Below are 19182 nucleotides of genomic sequence, written 5' to 3'. Positions count from 1 at the left end.
CATATATCTAGTTTGTGTAATCTCTCCTTGTAAATTAAGTTTTGGTGTCCAGTTATCTCTCTGATAAATCTACACTGAGCTCCCTCCAAGGCCAATGGACTCTTCAAAGCGACAGCATTTTACTGCAAAACTGTCACAACAATTTGAGGCTAATTCATTGGTTGAGAAGTGTTTTGGGATCTCTCGAGGATATGAAATAGTCTTCATATATGCGAGTTTGTCTTTCTTCATACAGTCGGTACTAATGTGACCTTTGGTCCATCTCCCTTGTCTCTGTCAATCTCGCTCTGCACCCTTTAACTCTTCAGATCTGAGATCTATGAGTGTGTTTTCTACTGTGACTATGGTTTCATGAAGCTATTAATGTAAATAATGTTATCGGAAATTACTTTTTTAACTTAGACGTTAGTCTATGAAGCTGTCTGTGTGTGCCTTAATTGGATTAAAGCCAGGCTAGTCTGGGTGTTGTGATGTATAGTAGTTTTGAGATGTAAACAGAGGTAGAGATACATTTGCATTTTGTTGAATAGATCATTCAAGAGTGGGAGTGAAATCTTGCACTTAGCTTGGAGATACCAAGCGATGTTCATATTATTAATAAAATTGGTACTTTGAAACGTGTTCAAAGAGACAGGTGATACAATGAGAACCTACATTCAAAAGGGAGTGCTGGGTATAATAGAAGGGATTTTGTGTGTGCAGAGCAGTCATGTAACATCAAAGTAGCTGTATGCCTACAACTGTTTGGAAAGGAATAAATGTCTCATGTAGTTTGATATAAAAACCCCTTGAGAACTGGTGGTCTCATTCCTGAATTTAGAGCTGCAACTCAAAACATACCAATTGGAAATATAGCCTATGACAGTTGTTTAAAGGTTCCCACCCAGATTATAAATAACTCAGCTTTACCACCTGCTATTTCATAACAATAGTGTTGGAGCTAACCTAGTACCCAAATCAGTAATGGACACTGTATAAAATCTATAGACACTGTAGCTTTAATAAAGATTGTCCCTCTTGTTATGCATAGTGGATTCTCTATAATGACCTGTTCTCTGTGACGGACTCTTGCATTCTAACTCTCCTCCAAGCCACACACCATCCCGACTTGGAACTATTTTGCCATTCCTTCTCTGTTGCTGGGACAAAATCTTAGAGCTCCCTCCCAAACAGCACTGTGGGTGTACCTGCACCACATGGACTGCAGCGGTTCAAGATGGCGGCTCACCACCACCTTCTCAAGGGCAATTAGGGGTGGGCAATGTAAAAAAATGCTGGCCTAGCCAGCAATACCCATGTCCTGTGAAAGAATTTTTAAAAACTCTACAGACTGCAGGTAAATGTCACTTGTAACTGCTAAATCCATACATGCTGAGCCCTCAGTGAAGTAACTGTCCCTTTAAGAGATGGAGGGTAACTTACTTGTGGTGCCTTTCACAATCTCAGGAGTACTCAGTGTGTTCTCAGGAGTGACTGACTGCACCGTCAGGTTATATTGGACCCCAGGTTTCAGGCCTGTCACATTGAACGTGTTCTTTCCTTTCTCTGTGGAGTGGGTCTGAGTGAAATTTGCAGTATCACTACTGACTGTAATGTTGTACGTGTATTCTGAGAATCTTATATCATTGGGAACTGTCCAGTTTATTGTCAATGAATCTGTTGTTCTGTCCAGCACAAACAGACTAGTGACCGGAGATGGATCTGTGAACAGAAAGGCAAAGAGAGAGTTAGTGCGAGAGATTCGTCACCCTGTGTGTCCCTTGACACTCTGACCCATTATAGGACAGTACTATGTCTGCTGCCTGTGGTTTTGCAGTGCCCCTTTGATGGGACAGGGAATGGACTCACATCTGAGACACGTTCACATTAGAGGTGGAAACATTCTTCAAAGAGCGCAGTATTTCCCATGCGAGGTGAAGGCAATATCAGTGCACTATCAGCGGCAGTGTCGGAGTTGTCACCTTACAGATCAGGCTTGAAACCGGGGCTCCATCTGGTGGTTCAAGTGGATGTAAAACAAGCCCCTCTCCAGAGAAAAACCCGGGGAAATCTCCTAAAATTCCAGTTGCCCTTATCTCAAACTATCATCTGTTTGTGGGATCTTATGATGTCCAAATAAACTAGGGGCAGGAATTGACAGTCAGCTTGCGGGGGTGGGCCTGACACACTGATACATAAGATGACGCCCGATGACATTGGACGTGAGTTCTAACATCATCGCAATGTCTGGCGATGTTTCGTTGGGTGGGCGCGTGCTGGAGGAGGCTGTGCGCCCGCCAATAATTAAAAGGCCTATTAATTTCAGCCTAAGGGTCGGCGGGGCAGGTGAAAAGGCCAAGCGGCCTTTACCTATTTTAGGGAACACTCATCCGCGAGTGGGATGAGGTTTCCTAAAGTTTTCACAAATAGAATAAAAACTTCTTTTTGAAAAATTAAAACATGCCCCACCTCATGTGACACAGTCACAGTCCCATGAGGGAACATGTTTCATTTCATTTTTATTGCATTTAATTATTCCGTGCCTCAGGGAGATTGAAGCGCTCCCTTGCCTGCTCTGGACCCGACTCTCCCTCCTCCTCCGCAGCCCCCCCCCGCCCGCATGGATAGCGCTGAGCGCTACCGCCTGTGTATGATGCTGGGCGGGCCTTCATTGGCCTGGCCGTGTAAAATGGCGGTGTGGAGCCGATCGCGGGTGGCAGTTAGCTCCACCACCGCCCACACCCGCTCGTGCCCGAAGAGGGAAAAATTCAGGCCCAGGAAAATAGAAAAAGGAGGCCATTCAGCCCCTTGAGCCTGTGTCACATTCGATGCTGTCATAGCTGATTTGTGGTTGAACCCCACATCTCTTGATCCATTCAGTCAACAAAATGCAGCAACCCCAGCTTTAAATTAGCAACTGATCTAGCATCAATTGCTATTTGGAGTGAGTTAAAAATTTCTGCCCTACCCGCCCCACCAACGTATGTAGAAATGTTTCCTTATCTCATTCCTGAAACTTTTAGATCATCCCCTAGTCCTAGATTCCCTAACCAGTTAAAATAGTTCCCTCCTATTTATCCCCACAGTTTCCCTAAATGTGTTCGAAATTTTGATCAAATCACCTCTAAACCTTCCATATATCTAGTTTGTGTAATCTCTCCTTGTAAATTAAGTTTTGGAGTCCAGTTATCTCTCTGGTAAATCTACACTGAACTCCCTCCAAGGCCAATGGACCCTTCAAAGCGACAGCATTTTCCTGCAAAATCGTCACAACAATTTGAGGCTAATACATTGGTTGTGAATGTTTTAGGATCTCTCGAGAATATGAAATGGTCTTCATATATGCGAATTTGTCTTTCTTCATACAGTCGGTACTAATGTGACCTTTGGTCCAACACCCTTGTCTCTGTCACTCTCGCTCTGCACCCTTTAACTCTTCAGATCTGAGATCTACGAGTGTGTTTTCTACTGTGACTATAGGTGTCATGAAGCTATTAATGTAAATAATGTTATCAGAAATCACTTTTTTTAACATAGACGTTTTGTCTATGGAGGTCCAAAACAAAAACAGAATTACCTGGAAAAACTCAGCAGGTCTGGCAGCATCGGCGGAGAAGAAAAGAGTTGACGTTTCGAGTCCTCATGACCCTTCGACAGAACTTGCGTTCGAGTCCAAGAAAGAGTTGAAATATTTCAACTCTTTCTTGGACTCGAACGCAAATTCTGTTGAAGGGTCATGAGGACTCGAAACTTCAACTCTTTTCTTCTCCGCTGATGCTGCCAGACCTACTGAGTTTTTCCAAGTAATTCTGTTTTTGTTTTGGATTTCCAGCATCCGCAGTTTTTTTGTTTCTGTCTATGGAGGTGTCTGGGTGTGCCTTAATTGGATTAAAGCCAGGCTAGTCTGGGTGTTTTGATGTATAGTAGTTTTGAGATGTAAACAGAGGTAGAGGTACATTTGCATTTTGTTGAATAGAGCATTCAAGAGTGAGAGTGAAATCTTGCACCTATTTTGGAGATACCAAGCAATGTTTATATTAGTAATAAAAGTGGCACTTTGAAAGGTGTTCAAAGGAACAGGTGATAAAATGAGAATGTACATTCAAAGGGGAGTGCTGGATATAATAGAAGTGAGCTTGTGTTCAGAGCAGAGGCATGTAACATCAAAGCAGCTGTAAGCGTACAACTGTTTGGAAAGGAACCAAATTGAAAGGAACCTTATTTTGAATTCATAAAGTAAAAATGCTTTGCCTGGTGTCTGGTTAAGTCTATTGGTTGTTGTTGACTTCGTGGAGAATAATTTGGGAATTTGTTAAAAAATTATGATAATAGTAATTTGTAGCCATGTGTACTTGTTTAACTTGTAAATTAATAAATGTCTCATGTAGTTTGATATAAAAACCTCTTGAGAACTGGTGTTCTTATTCCTGAATTTAGAGCTGCAAGTCAAAACACACCAATTGAAAATATAGGTTATGACAGTTGTTTAAAGTTTCCCTCTCAGATTTTAAATAACTCAGCCATTACCACCTGCTGTGTCATAAGAATAGAGTTGGAGCTAACCTAGTACCCAAATCAGTAATGGACTCTCTATAAAATCTATAGGCAATGTAACTTTAATAAAGACTGTCCCTGTTGTTATGCGTTTTGGATTCTCTATAACAATCTATTCTCTATGACAATATCTTACATTCTAACTCTCCTCCAAGCCACACACCATCCCGACTTGGAACTATTTTGCCGTTCTTTCTCTGTTGCTGGGACAAAATCTTAGAGCTCCCTCCCAAACAGCACTGTGGGTGTACCTGCACCACATGGACTGCAGCGGTTCAAGATGGCGGCTCACCACCACCTTCTCAAGGGCAATTAGGGGTGGGCAATATAAAAAAATGCTGGCCTAGCCAGCAATACCCATGTCCTGTGAAAGAATAAAAAAAACTCTACAGACTGCAGGTAAATGTCAGTTATAACTGCTAAATCCATACATGCTGAGCCCTCAGTGAAGTAATTGTCCTTTTAAGAGATGGAGGGCAACTTACTTGTGGTGCCTTTCACAATCTCAGGAGTACTCAGTGTGTTCTCAGGAGTGACTGACTGCACCGTCAGGTTATATTGGACCCCAGGTTTCAGGCCTGTCACATTGAACGTGTTCTTTCCTTTCTCAGTGGTGTGGGTCTGCGTGAAATTTAAAGTATCACTACTGACTGTAATGTTGTACGTGTATTCTGAGACTCTTGTATCATTGGGAACTGTCCAGTTTATTGTCAATGAATCTGTTGTTCTGTCCAGCACAGACAGACTAGTGACCGGAGATGGATCTGTGAACAGAAAGGCAAAGAGAGAGTTAGTGCGAGAGATTCATCACCCTGTGTGTCCCTTGACACTCTGACCTGTTATAGGACAGTACTATGTCTGCTGCCTGTGGTTTTGCAGTGCCCTTTTGATGGGACAGGGAATGGACTCACATCTGAGACACGTTCACATCAGAAGTGGAAACATTCTTCAAAGAGCGCAGTATTTCCCATGCGAGGCGAACGCAATATCAGTGCAGTATCAGCGGCAGTGTCGGAGGTGTCACCTTACAGATCAGGCTTGAAACCGGGGCTCCATCTGGTGGTTCAAGTGGATGTAAAACAAGCCCCTCTCCAGAGAAAAACCCGGGGAAATCTCCTAAAATTCCAGTTGCCCTTATCTCAAACTATCATCTGTTTGTGGGATCTTATATGTCCAACTAAACTAGGGGCAGGAATTGACAGTCAGCTTGCGGGGGTGGGCCTGACACACTGATACATAAGATGATGCCCGATGACATTGGGCATGAGTCCCAACATCATCGCGATGTCTGGCGATGTTTCGTTGGGTGGGCGCGCGCTGTAGGAGGCTGTGCCCCCGCCAATAATTAAAAGGCCTATTAATTTCAGCCTAAGGGTCGGCGGGGCAGGTGAAAAGGCCAAGCGGCCTTTACCTATTTTAGGGAACACTCATCCGCGAGTGGGATGAGGTTTCCTAAAGTTTTCACAAATAGAATAAAAACTTCTTTTTGAAAAATTAAAACATGCCCCACCTCATGTGACACAGTCACAGTCCCATGAGGGAACATGTTTCATTACATTGTTATTGTATTTAACTATTCCGTGCCTCAGGGAGATTGAAGTGCTCCCTCGCCTGCTCTGGACACAACTCTCCCTCCTCCTACTCCCCCGCCCGCATGGATAGCGCTGAGCGCTACCGCCTGTATATGACGCTCGGCGGGCCTTCATTGGCCTGGCCGTGTAAAAATGGCGGTGTGGAGCCGATCGCGGGTGGCAGTCAGCTCCACCACCGCCCCCACCCGCTCGTGCCCGAAGAGGGAAAATTTCAGGCCCAGGAAAATAGAAAAAGGCGGCCATTCAGCCCCTCGAGCCTGTGTCACATTCGATGCTGTTATAGCTGATCTGTGGTCAAACCCAACATCCCTTGATCCATTCAGTCAACAAAATGCAGCAATAAAAACAAAAAAACTGCGGATGCTGGAAATCCAAAACAAAAACAGAATTACCTGGAAAAACTCAGCAGGTCTGGCAGCATCGGTGGAGAAGAAAAGAGTTGACGTTTCGAGTCCTCATGACCCTTCGACAGAACTCGAAAATGCACAAAATGCAGCAACCCCAGCTTTAAATTAACAAGTGATCTAGCATCAATTGCCATTCGGGGTGAGTTAAAAACTTCAACCAACCCCCCCCACCACTGTGTGTAGAAATGTTTCCTTATCTCATTCCTGGAACTTTCAGATCATCCCCTAGTCCTAGATTCCCTAACCAGTGAAAATAGTTCCCTCCTATTTACCCCATTTGATCAAATCACCTCTAAACCTTCCATATATCTAGTTTGTGTAATCTCTCCTTGTAAATTAAGTTTTGGAGTCCAGTTATCTCTCTGGTAAATCTACACTGAGCTCCCTCCAAGGCCAATGGACCCTTCAAAGCGACAGCATTTTACTGCAAAATTGTCACAACAATTTGAGGCTAATTCATTGGTTGAGAAGTGTTTTGGGATCTCTCGAGAATATGAAATGGTCTTCATATATGCGAGTTTGTTTTTCTTCATACAGTCGGTACTAATGTGACCTTTGGACCATCTCCCTTGTCTCTGTCACTCTCACTCTGCACCCTTTAACTCTTCAGATCTGAGATCTGAGTGTTTTTTCTATTGTGACTATAGGTGTCATGAAGCTATTAATGTAGATAATGTTATCGGAAATTACTTTTTTAACTTAGTTGTTAGTCTATGAAGCTGTCTGTGTGTGCCTTAATTGGATTAAAGCCAGGCTAGTCTGGGTGTTTTGATGTATAGTAGTTTTGAGATGTAAACAGAGGTAGAGGTATATTTGCATTTTGTTGAATAGAGTATTCAAGAGTGGGAGTGAAATCTTGCACCTAGTTTGGAGATACCAAGCAATATTTATATTTCTAATAAAAGTGGTACTTTGAAAGGTGTTCAAAGGGACAGGTGATACAATGAGAACGTACATTCAAAGGGGAATGTTGGATATAATAGAAGGGAGCTTGTGTGTGCAGAGCAGTCATGTAACATCAAAGTAGCTGTAAGCCTACGACTGTCTGCAAAGAAACAAATTGACAGGAAACTCATTTTGAATTCATAAAGTGAAAATGCTTTGCCTGGTGTCTGGTAAGTCTATTGGTTGTTGTTGACTTTATGGAGAATAATTTGGGAATTTGTTAAAAAGGATGATAATAGTAATTTGTAGCCATGTGTACTTGTTTAACTTGTAAATTAATAAATGTCTCATGTAGTTTGATATAAAAACCTCTTGAGAACTGGCATTTTTAACCTGAATTTAGAGCTGTAACTCAAAACATACCAATTGAAAATATAGGTCATGACAGTTGTTTAAAGGTTCCCGCCTAGATTTTAAATAACTCAGTTTTACCACCTGCTATGTCATAACAGTAGTGTTGGAGTTAACCTAGCACCCAAATCTGTAATGAACACTGTATAAAATCTATAGGCACTGTAGCTTTAATAAAGATTGTCCCTGTTGTTATGCATTGTGGATTCTCTATAATGACCTGTTCTCTGTGACGGACTCTTGCATTCTAACTCTCCTCTGAGCCACACACCATCCCGACTTGGAACCATATTGCTGTTCCTTCACTGTCGCTGGGTCAAAATCCTGGAACTCCCTCCCTAACAGCACTGTGGGTGTACCTGCACCACATGGACTGCAGCGGTTCAAGATGGCGACTCACCACCACCTTCTCAAGGGCAATTAGGATTGGGCAATGTAAAAAAAAAAAACAAAAACAGAATTACCTGGAAAAACTCAGCAGGTCTGGCAGCATCGGTGGAGAAGAAAAGAGTTGACGTTTCGAGTCCTCATAAAGCGCCGCCAAATTTAAAAAAAAATGCTGGCCTAGCCAGCAATGCCCACGTCCTGTGAATGAATTAGACAAACTCTACAGACTGCAGGTAAATGTCAGTTATAGCTGCTAAATCCATACATGCTGAGCCCTCAGTTAAGTAACTGTCCCTTTAAGAGATGGAGGGTAACTTACTTGTGGTGCCTTTCACACTCTCAGGAGCACTCAGTGTGTTCTCAGGAGTGACTGACTGCACCGTCAGGTTATATTGGACCCCTGGTTTCAGGCCTGTCACATTGAACGTGTTCTTTCCTTTCTCTGTGGAGTTGGTCTGAATTAAATTTCCGGTATCATTCCTGACTGTAATGTTGTATTTTGAGACTGTTGTATCATTGGGCACTGTCCAGTTTATTTCCAATGATTCTGTTGTTCTGCTTACCACAGACAGACTAGTGACCGGAGATTGATCTGTGAACAGAAAGACAGAGAGAGAGTTAGTGCAAGAAGAATTCATACTTGTTAAAAGGTCTCCACTTTGTGTGGCCATCTAAAGGAGTGTACTATTATTTGCTTGCAGGATGTGGATCATCGATGAAGTAATGATCAGTAATTGATAGTGTTCAGGTATGAGATTTATGGCAGCAAATCATGTAGTATAAGGGTATCTGGCATAACAAGGGTTAATGTGAGACTGGGAAACAGTGCTGCCCACAGTGTGATGTAAAGAGACACATGACCTGAGAGTAGAGTCAGTTGGGGACTGGACAGAGACCTGTGTCGAAGCAAGCATGGAGTTAGCTCATAGCTTGTGCTATACCCTGTATGTATGTACATAGTTACGTGTCATCAATAAACACTTAATGTTCAACCATGCAAGACTCAGAACCTCTGTGAGTCCTGCTGAACATACAACATGCGACAAACCATGTATGAAGTAAGCTGATATCACAGCACAGTATCACATGGGAAAAAAGTGATCTTCCCATACAGCAGTGAGGGAGTGCTACATTGTTGGAGGTGCTACCTCTGTCAGATGAGGCTTTAAGCCTATATCATGGTTAGAGGGGATGCAAGATAAAGCCCCCATTCAGAAAAAAAGCAACATCCAGGCACACATTCCTCCCAACATTACTACAACAGCAAAAAACAAGGTGATCTGTTAATGGGATCTTGCTCTGTGCAAATGCACTTAGCTACATAACAACAGTGGCCACACTGGAGAGGGTGAGAGAGGGTGGGGGGGGGGTGGGGGGTGGTCGCTGGTTGGGTATGGGGTGGAGTGGAGCTGTGTGATGTCAGATTCATGCCAGTTTAACATGGTCAGGCACCTGGAGGGGACACAGCCGTGTCAATGAGGAAAGCTGCATGGGACATCCCATGGGGAAGGCATTTAGGCCTTCGTACTGTGACTACTGAATTCAATTTCTCACCCTTTATCCATTGCTATGAATTCTGGGGTAGCCCAGCCTCCAGAATGTATTTCCCCCTTTCTAACACAGTAGCAGGAGTTGGTAGCATAGTGATAACGCAACTGGATTAGTAACCCAGAGGCCCAGACTAATGCTCCAAGTAGTAAATTTGGAATAAAATATTAGGTTCATAACCATGAAACTACTGGATTTTCATGATCTGGTTCACGAATTGCCCTCCTGGAGGAGGAAATCTGTCACCCTGACCTGGTCTGGCCTCCCTGTGACTCCAGATCCAGGTTAGCAAGCCATTCAGTTGTAGGTGGCTCAGTAGCATCTTCTCAAGGGAGTTTAGGGATGGATAACCAATGGCAGCAATGCTCACATCCCAAGAGCAAAAAAGCCTGGAAATCCATAGACATGGGATCACGGTAATCGGGCACAAATCTCGTGCTGTCTGCAGCAAAGTTGCTTGGTCAGTCCTTGCTACTGTCTTGAGTCACACCCTAAAATCGCAGCCACATTTGCATGTGTGAGTTAAGAGAAAATGAGTGCCTAGTCAACAGGAGCATGTCACAACTCAATCCTGTCCTCACTGCGCACCGATACTACCACTTTCCAGCAGGAGTCACTGGGCACAAGACCCCAACTGATTACTCCTCACCCACCCCCCCACCCTCACACTCCATTGGCAGGAGATACTAAGGCCAACTGTCCTGTCCCAATTACTGACCCTGACTGACATCAGCTATCACGGTGCAGGCTGCGTTTGAGTCCAGTATCTTCTGGTTTGCCCGTCTCAGCCCGTATGTGACTTTACCACTTGAGCCCTCGGTGTCAGGTCCCTTTAAAAGGAGGGGGTAACTTACTTGTGGTGCCTTCTACAATCTCAGAAGTATTCAGTGTGTTCTCAGGAGTGACAGACTTCACCATCAGGTTATATTGGACCCCAGGTTTCAGGTCTGTCACATGGAACATATTTTGTCCTCTCTCTGTGAAGTGGGTCTCAGCGAAAGCTCCAGTGTCACTTGTGACTGTAATGTTGTACGTGTATTCTGACACTCTTGTGTCATTGGGCACTGTCCAGCTTACTACCAGTACCTTGGTTGTTGTAATCACCAGAGACAGACTGGTGACCGGTGATGGATCTGTGAACAGAAATGCAGAGGCAGAGTTAATTAGAGTGAGTCTTTCTTTGTCCTGTGTGCTTCTGGATTCTGTGGTTCAAGAAGACTGCTACACTTTAGCTGTGTTGAAAACTATCGCTGACCCTGTGGTCAAACATTGAAAAGGTCCAGGTGTGAGGTTTTCAGGAGCAAATCATATCCGATACAAGCTCACTACATGGTGGTTAAGAACAGCACAATGTCTATCCCACAGGACAAAGGCGATATCTCTCAGAAGTGCCATCTGCCAGGTGAAACTTTAAACTGAGGTTCCTTCAGATGGTTCCGGTCAATTAAAAAAATCCCATGGCACTTCTCGAAGGGGAGCTGGGCATTCCCTCAGTGTCCTGGCAAACATATCTGCCTCTAATAATCTCTCCATTTATCTCGTTATTGTGGGATTTTTCTGTGTATAAACTGGCTGCTGCAATTAGCTACGTAACAGCAGTGGTTACCCTTCAAGTGTAGCACATTGGCTGTTACGAGGAAATATATGGTGGTCTTAAATGCAAATGTGTTCTTTACCTCGTCAACTAGTAAGGATCATCAGGCCACACTAATGCAGCACAGTCTCTTCCTGAATGTAGCAACGGAGTCCTCAGAGGAGTGACTGCCCCTTTAAGAGATGGAATGTCGCTCACTTCTTGGGTCTTTCACATTCTCAGGACCCCAGAATTCAGGACTTGCAACACAGTCTCTCCAGCTCAGTGCAATGGGGTGTAATGAAAGCTCCCAGTAGCTGTAACTGTCACATAGCTCGAGGATCCTGTATCTCTGGCTAATGTGAGACCACACCCTTGCCCCCTCCCCGCAGTCTTGCATATCCCTCGGCTGTGCAGCTGTCTTACAGTGTTTGAGTTCCCAAATCTGTGGATGCACAGATTCCAGGCTTTACACTTTGCCTAATACCCCCACCGAACAGGATTCTGGAGATTCACTAGGGGCAGAGGTAACCTCGCTGTGTCCTTGCAGAGAAAAATAATACCATAGCAGAGCTACAGAGCACTGGTTTTGTGAAGTAGTCACCGAACTTTAAGTACATCATTGTACCGCGTCACAAATTTTCAGACTCCCTTGGATATTATTTTTGGCAGAGCAGAGGCGGTCACTATTATCAGTGGTCCAATTACGTTATGTTCAGGAGTGCACTGAAACTGTTTACTATCCAATTGTACAATAGAGTAAGCCAGAGTGTTAGTTGTCATGGAGTGTCAAGACTTTAACTCATGTTCTTGTGTGCACTTCTCCAATATTTGAGTTTATTTCACAAAGAGTAAACAGCACGTTGTGACATTTTGGGTATGGCATGGGGTTTGGTCTGGAGAACAATACAGGGTGTGGTTTGTAGAAGCAGTGTGGGTCCCAGTATGGGATAGGAAAGCCAGCTGGGGCTCATTTTAAAGTTTGGGTTCCAGGGTTGGCATCAGTCCCACTGCAGGATGTGGAGCTGCAGTGGGACATGGTGTGGGCCGTGATAGAGATCCCAGTGCACAGTGTGGGTTATGTGCTGTGGATTCCAGTGTGGGATATGAAGCTGGAGTGGGACTTGATGTGGGGCTTACTGTGTAGCCTGGTATAGGGTGTGGGGCCCACTCTGTGGTGTGGGATTAACTGCTGTGTCCGGTATCCAGTGTACAATGTGAGGTCTGGTATGAGGTAATGATAAAAACTCATCCACTGTCTGCATGCTCCCTTTGATCTGCACAGTATGGTGCCTTTCGCTCTCTCTGTGTCGTTTTCACAACCCAAAATGTTAAATATATATTTAAGAGGTAAGCTTTTCTCTTCTCACAACCCATTCGTTTTGGGAGTCTTGATGGTGCTGTGCACAGTTCCTAACTGAAGAGGAATGGTTGGTGCCTCTATCAATACCAAGGGTTAGGATTATGCCAGGACAGCTCATTGGCATAGTGCATTGTACCATTGACAGATAACTGGCCTCAGGCTTGACACTACCCTCGCTTGACTCTCACGAGTGAGACCTCTGACTGATCCCTTTCCTCCTGCAGGATCCCTGATGGTAAGATAGTTACTAATACCAATGCAGCAATCAGCTAAGCTCAGGCAAGGAACCAAGTGATCGTTATGGTGAGACCAAGTGATGTCTTTTTTCCACTAGCCATTGGAGGGTTGGGAAGCAAGGAGGGAGTGTTATGTTCAGAGGGTTTCCTCAAGAAAAGTTTTATTTTGCACCTTATAGCAAACTTACTTGTTGTCACTGGTTGAGTAGTGTTGGAAGAGCAGTTGTTGTACTCAACCCCAATCCCTTGCTGAAGGCCACCGAATATCACACTGCTGCTGTTCTCATTTGTTCTTCCTGTGACTTTCTCTAAAGTGAAAGTAATCTTGAAACCTTTACTGACATTTCTCCAAGAGACTTGCAGGGCTGTTGTGTTAACAGGAATGACGGAGACTTTTGGTTCTTGCAGAGAAAAGAAATAAATGTTGTTAAAAGCTATTAGAATATTCATAAACTTTTTTTCTCAATAAAACATCTTGGGGGACTTTGCCCCCAAAAGGCCACAGACACACAACCAGTTAAGATGTTCAAAATGGAAAGAGATATTTACATGGGTAGGCAGGGGATGCCAGGCAACAGGGTTTAAAAAGATAAACCATCATGGCTAATAAAATGGCTGACCAGGAATGATGGGCTGAATGGCCTAATCCTGTTCCTATGTTCCTCATTGAACGTAACTATGTGTTGTCAGTTAACTTGTTTCCTCCCATACAGTAAGGGAGTCCTTCAGGTGTATGTTTTTCTGCCTCTCTCCTCCCCGTGCTGTACACCATCCCAGGTTAGCGAGGGAGGGTGTCTGCCAATATATTTACTAAGCCCCTTAAGAACGTTTCTGAGCATCTCGTGGTGTCACTGCCACCTGATCATTAGTCCTTGCCTTTCTCACAACCCTAATCTTATTTCCTCTACACAGACTTTCATCTGGAGACTTTATTTGTTTCACTTTCCTCTGTCTAGTCAAGGAGACAGTGGGAAGGATTCAAAAGCCCTTTTATTTGGTCAAGAGAGTATTGTGTTTTTATAATGATTTAAAGGCACCAATCACTTGTAAGGGATTGTGCAGCCACATTGTTAGTTCAAAAACAGAATTACCTGGAAAAACTCAGCAGGTCTGGCAGCATCGGTGGAGAAGAAAAGAGTTGACGTTTCGAGTCCTCATGACCCTTCGACAGAACTAGGCAAATCCCAGGAAGGGGTGAAATATAAGCTGGTTTAAGGTGGTGGGGGGGTGGGGTTGGGTGGGGGGAGAGAAGTGGAGGGGGGTGGTGTGGTTGTAGGCAAAAGCAGTGATAGAAGCAGATCATCAAAAGATGTCACAGACAGCAGAACAAACGAACACATAGGTGTCGAAGTTGGTGATATTATCTAAACGAATGTGCTAATTAAGAATGGATGGTAGGGCACTCAAGGTATAGCTCTAGTGGGGGTGGGGGGAGCATAAAAGATTTAAAAATATTTTAAAATAATGGAAATAGGTGGGAAAAAGAAAAATCTATATAATTTATTGGAAAAAAACAAAAGGAAAGGGGAAGAAACAGAAAGGGGGTGGGGATGGAGGGGGGAGGTCAAGATCTAAAGTTGTTGAATTCAATATTCAGTCCGGAAGGCTGTAAAGTGCCTAGTCGGAAGATGAGGTGCTGTTCCTCCAGTTTGCGTGGGGCTTCACTGGAACAATGCAGCAAGCCAAGGACAGACATGTGGGCAAGAGAGCAGGGTGGAGTGTTAAAATGGCAAGCGACAGGGAGGTTTGGGTCATTCTTGCGGACAGACCGCAGGTCATTGTTGGTTCATTCATTGAAACTAGGCACATGGGAACATTCATACAGAGGCACAAAGCTTGAAGATATCAGAGCTGCAGAGCTGTGTGTGCGCTCTGCTGAAAGCAAAAGCGAAACTAAAACTGGATCGCATGACACACTTCCTTCTAGTGATGGCATGATGTTATCCCTTAAAGACATATTACAACACCCCCCTTTCTTTTTAAAGGAGTTTTCCCCCCTTCCAAAGAAGTATAACTATTTACACTACATGTTCATGTTTAGTGACCATTGCATAAGTGTAGAGAACTAATGAATCTATGAACAGAATTTTACAGCCCCCTGGCCAGCTGTTCAAAAGTCCATTGACTTTGGCGGGACCATAAAATCCTGCCAATGCAAAATTCTGCCTTATGAGTCTCTAAAGTATAAAGCTAATCTACTGGTACACCCAGGTCTTGTGGTGGTAACCTTGTCTGGAGGTGTCTTTAGTTGCTCACAGTGACCTGTGGGATTGTCATTCTTGGATGTTGTTCCTGGTTTCATTTGGGATCTTGTCCTCGATGCAATAGGACTGCATGGTGGTTGAGGAGCGGGAATGGATCGGTTATGCCTCACCATTGTGCCTTTATGTGTAATGACTCCATAGGACCTTGGTTCTGAACAAATTCTTGTCACCTTGGCTGGTTGCCACGAACCTTCTGTGGGATCCTGGAATGTGAACTTGTCCCAACCGTTAACTTGGTAACTCTGTACCTGCATTTTTATCGTGAACGTTGGTCAACTTCTCTTGTAGTTTTAAAAGTTGCTTCCTAGGATGGGTAAGAATAGGTAAAGTGGTATGCACTGGTTCACCAAACATGAGTCCTGTTAGTGATGGAATAGTTGCACTTAAAGGTTTCGCTCTCAGGTATAACATTTCAATGTGTAGATCTTGCTCGTCAAATGTTGAAAAGACATGGTCTTACCATGCAAATCATTTGTTCAGCTAGACTGTTAGAGCTAGGTTAATGAAGAGAAGTCATAGTGTGATCAATGTTCCACTTCTCACACATATCCTGAAATGATATACCAATAAATTGCAGACCATTATCCATAATGATCTCTTTAGGCACACCAGATAAACTGAAGAAAAGTACTTAAGAGTGTGTGCGACAGTTGTGCTTGACTTATTGTCTCGAAGGACGGAGTACTTGGTAAAGTAGTTGATGATGACATTGAAGCCAGTGCCGTGGACATGGAAAAGGTCAGATACGATTTTGGGCCAAGGATGGGGAGGAACTTCATATGGAATCTATGGTTCCTTGTGCTTATGTGGAATATGCTCTTGACATGCCTCGCACTTCAAGATGACGACTTCATTGCCATTGTTCATACCCGGCCAACAAACCTCCTCTCTGGTGAGACTTCTTGTCCAATCTATGCCCATGTGTGAGTGGTGAAGTTGTTGAAGGAGATCAGGACACAAAGATTCTGGTTTTCCTTTAAAAACAACTCCCTGGGAGATGCCTAGTTCGTTCCGTTAAGGTCAAAATGGTCTCATGTATTTGTGGACATGCTGAATTGAATCAGGTCATCCTTCAAAAGATGGTTTTCCACAGTTTCTACAGTGTGGAATCCTTCGCCATTTCCTCTTATAGTTGCTGGCATTTGTGTAATGCCAAATGTACCAGATTAATTTGGAGAATATCTTCCAGTTCGAAGTCATTGAAAACAATATCATCAGAATGCGGTACAAAATGTGCTAAGTCCTTGGGCATTTGCCGTGAGATATACTGATCAGTACATCTGGCATCAAGCTTCAAGAAGAATTTTGCACCTGCAATCTTCGATCTAACTCTTCTAATGTGGGTATTTTGTAAGAACAACATTTCAAAGCAGCATTTAAACACCATGGATAGAGGCATGCTCTCAATGACCCGTCCTTTTTTATGCCACATGCAATTGAGCTGCACCAGTCTGTGCGCTCTTGTACTCTTCTGATGATTCTGTACCCTCCTACTGATTCCGTCTTTCTCCATTTTGTCCAATTTGACCTTCAGTTTTTCTTGTAAGTAGATGCTGCACTAATGTGGTGAATTAATGTGGTGACGGACTTGCAATCTCCTGCAATTGTAACGTTGTATCTCCCTTGAAACGGTCAATTTTGTTGAAACATTCTGGATATTTTGATGTTAGGTCATGAACTGAGGCGATAGGGAGTAGTTTCTGAGGTTGATCTGCCTTGTTAAGTCTGGCTAATTCTATGGATTGTCACTAGTGTGAGGGCACAGCGTGCTGGTAGACGAGTGATAACCGGGCCTTTAGTCTCCATGATCTAGACACTCGGAAGGATTGATTGTACTTGCACTCCAGGACTATGGAACCTGCCCTTGGAATGAGTGGACCGTTGTATGCTGCGAGTTGCACAGCAGTAGGTTTCGCCATGGCCCTCCAAGTCTGTTGATGCATGTCTTTTAGAATTCGCAGGTGTAGTATGTTGGTACTTGTCCATGTTAACCTTGGCCAATAATGAGTAGTTACCAACATTCTTAAGGCAGATAATTCGAATCTGGGACAGTGAGATGGTGTCTATGTTCTCCATGAGCTCAGTGGTGTGAAACACGTGTTCACTGCTCTCTGTCTCATCATTGTCATTTTCTGGCTTGTCAGTGACCTCATGTATATGTTTCTAATGGGGTACCAGATGGTCATTCTTGTTGCATAAAGCTACCTGTTGTGTACAGTCTGTTTGGATCAGTGCATGGCTCTCTGTAGCTGCATCAGCCTTTGTTCTAGTCACTGCCGCTTTCAATGGCCCTTTTCTGCCACATGCTTTGCAGAATTGATTAAAACCTGGGCATTTCCTCGGTGCATCTTCCACATATTTTGCTAGGTTTAGGCATTCTAGTGAGCGCATCAACAATTGGGGTTATGCTTAGGGTCTGTAAGCTTCATTGACCTACAAGTGTTGCTTCATACTTAAATCCATCCCTGAGTAGTAGCTCTTCAATGTGATATGTTTTGGGCCTGTCTAGCAGATCTTTCTGGAATGCTTCCATGGGAGTGGATACAATTACCAACTCAACAATTCCGTGTGCAGGCTCTGCATTTGAGCAATCACGGTATGTACCCTTTCCTCTGTATCTGCTGATGAAGTGGTCTATGGATTCTGCAGGCTGTGGTTGAAATGACGTGAACTCTAATTGATGAATGGAAAAGTTTAACCTGATTCTGAACTGGTCTTCCAATGTAGCCCATAGCTTTTGCGGAGCTGTTATCTCTTCTGCTGTTAATCCAGACGCATTCAGCCTGTGTAAACCTTCATTCCCGACTGCTAGGCAAATTTTTACAGCTTGCTTTTCTGGTTCAGACACACTTGAATCAGGAAACTATCACTCTGTGTTTCAGCTGTTTCAACATTTTGAATCCAGATGTTAGTTCAGCTACATCCCAATTCAAACTGGGGAATCTTGTGGACATTAAAGGTGTAGATCTTAGGTGTAACATTGTGATGTGTAGATCTTCCTTGGTCTTTCTACATTTAAGAATTAGGGATTTCACCGTGTAAATCATCCATTCAGCTGGGCCATTAGATCTAGGGTAATGAGGAGAAGTAATAGTGTGTCTTGTTATGTCGCTGCCACCTGATCACTAGCCCCTGCCTATCTCACAACATTAATCTTAATTCCTCTACACTGACCTCCTTCTAGAGACTTTACTCTATTTGTTCCACTTTCTTCTGAGCAATAAGGGAGACAGTGGGAAGGATTCAACAGACCTTTTATAAGGACAAGAGAGTGTTGTGTTTTTATAATGATTTAAAGTCACCACTCACTCATAAGGGATTATACAACACATTGTGGCTTCATTCGTTGAGACTAGGCACTTGGGAACATTTATGCAGAGACATAAACCTTGAAGACATCAGAGCTGCAGAGCTGTGTGCGCTCATTCTGGTGAAAGCAAAAACGAAACTAAAACTAGATCGCATGACATACTTCCTTCTAGTGATGTCATGCTGCAAACCCTTAAAGGCACATTACAACAGAGAGGAGCTGGAGAACAGGAGCAGGGCGCCTCGTGTGTTACCCTTTCACCATTCACACGTGTCACTAGCGTGTGTTTTTTTTCTAGGTACTTGGGGTTCTGCTACATTCAGAAGCATGGAGTTCCTTTTTTTTACTGCAGGATGTCAGAGGGGTCAGAAGCAGTGAAGGGGCACGTAGCTGCACTGGGGAAGGGGGGTAACCTAGGGTGTGTGTGGGGGTAACTTGATTTGTTCAAGAGGCTTCAAGATGGTGAGGGCTGAGGAGGCAGTTTCCAGAGGAGATGAGGCCATGGGGATATGAGGGTGTGTGTGAGAGAGTGAGTGGTGATGTCTCTTGAGCTGGCAGTGAGTGAGATGTCAGTGAATGTGTGATGGGCTTGTGAGTGTGTGAGTTTAAAGTGATAAGATGGCTGCCTTACCCTGGTGGGTTGGATGAGATTATTCATCCCCTATCTGCATTG

The 19182-nt window shown here is 43.8% G+C and overlaps 1 protein-coding gene across 4 annotated transcripts in view; it reads right to left on the bottom strand.

Annotated features, from left to right (window-relative positions):
- The window catches only part of ptprh (protein tyrosine phosphatase receptor type H), a 95103-nt gene that overhangs the window by 54397 nt on the left and 21524 nt on the right, over nt 1-19182 (bottom strand). For 3 of the 4 annotated variants that reach the window (XM_041178112.1, XM_041178115.1, XM_041178113.1), the window contains exons 3-7: nt 13124-13336; nt 10618-10896; nt 8535-8807; nt 5019-5297; nt 1423-1701 (exon numbers count right to left, since the gene is read on the bottom strand). In XM_041178112.1, the coding sequence (XP_041034046.1) occupies nt 1423-1701; nt 5019-5297; nt 8535-8807; nt 10618-10896; nt 13124-13336 (1323 nt within the window). The remainder of the gene's footprint in view (nt 1-1422; nt 1702-5018; nt 5298-8534; nt 8808-10617; nt 10897-13123; nt 13337-19182) is intronic. The other variant, XM_041178114.1, reaches the window with a different exon arrangement.

The sequence above is a fragment of the Carcharodon carcharias genome, chromosome 31, assembly GCF_017639515.1.
Source record: "Carcharodon carcharias isolate sCarCar2 chromosome 31, sCarCar2.pri, whole genome shotgun sequence".
Classification (NCBI taxonomy): domain Eukaryota; kingdom Metazoa; phylum Chordata; class Chondrichthyes; order Lamniformes; family Lamnidae; genus Carcharodon; species Carcharodon carcharias.
The sequence above is the reverse complement of the archived record's forward strand: the minus strand, read 5'-3'. Positions and strand labels throughout refer to the sequence as shown.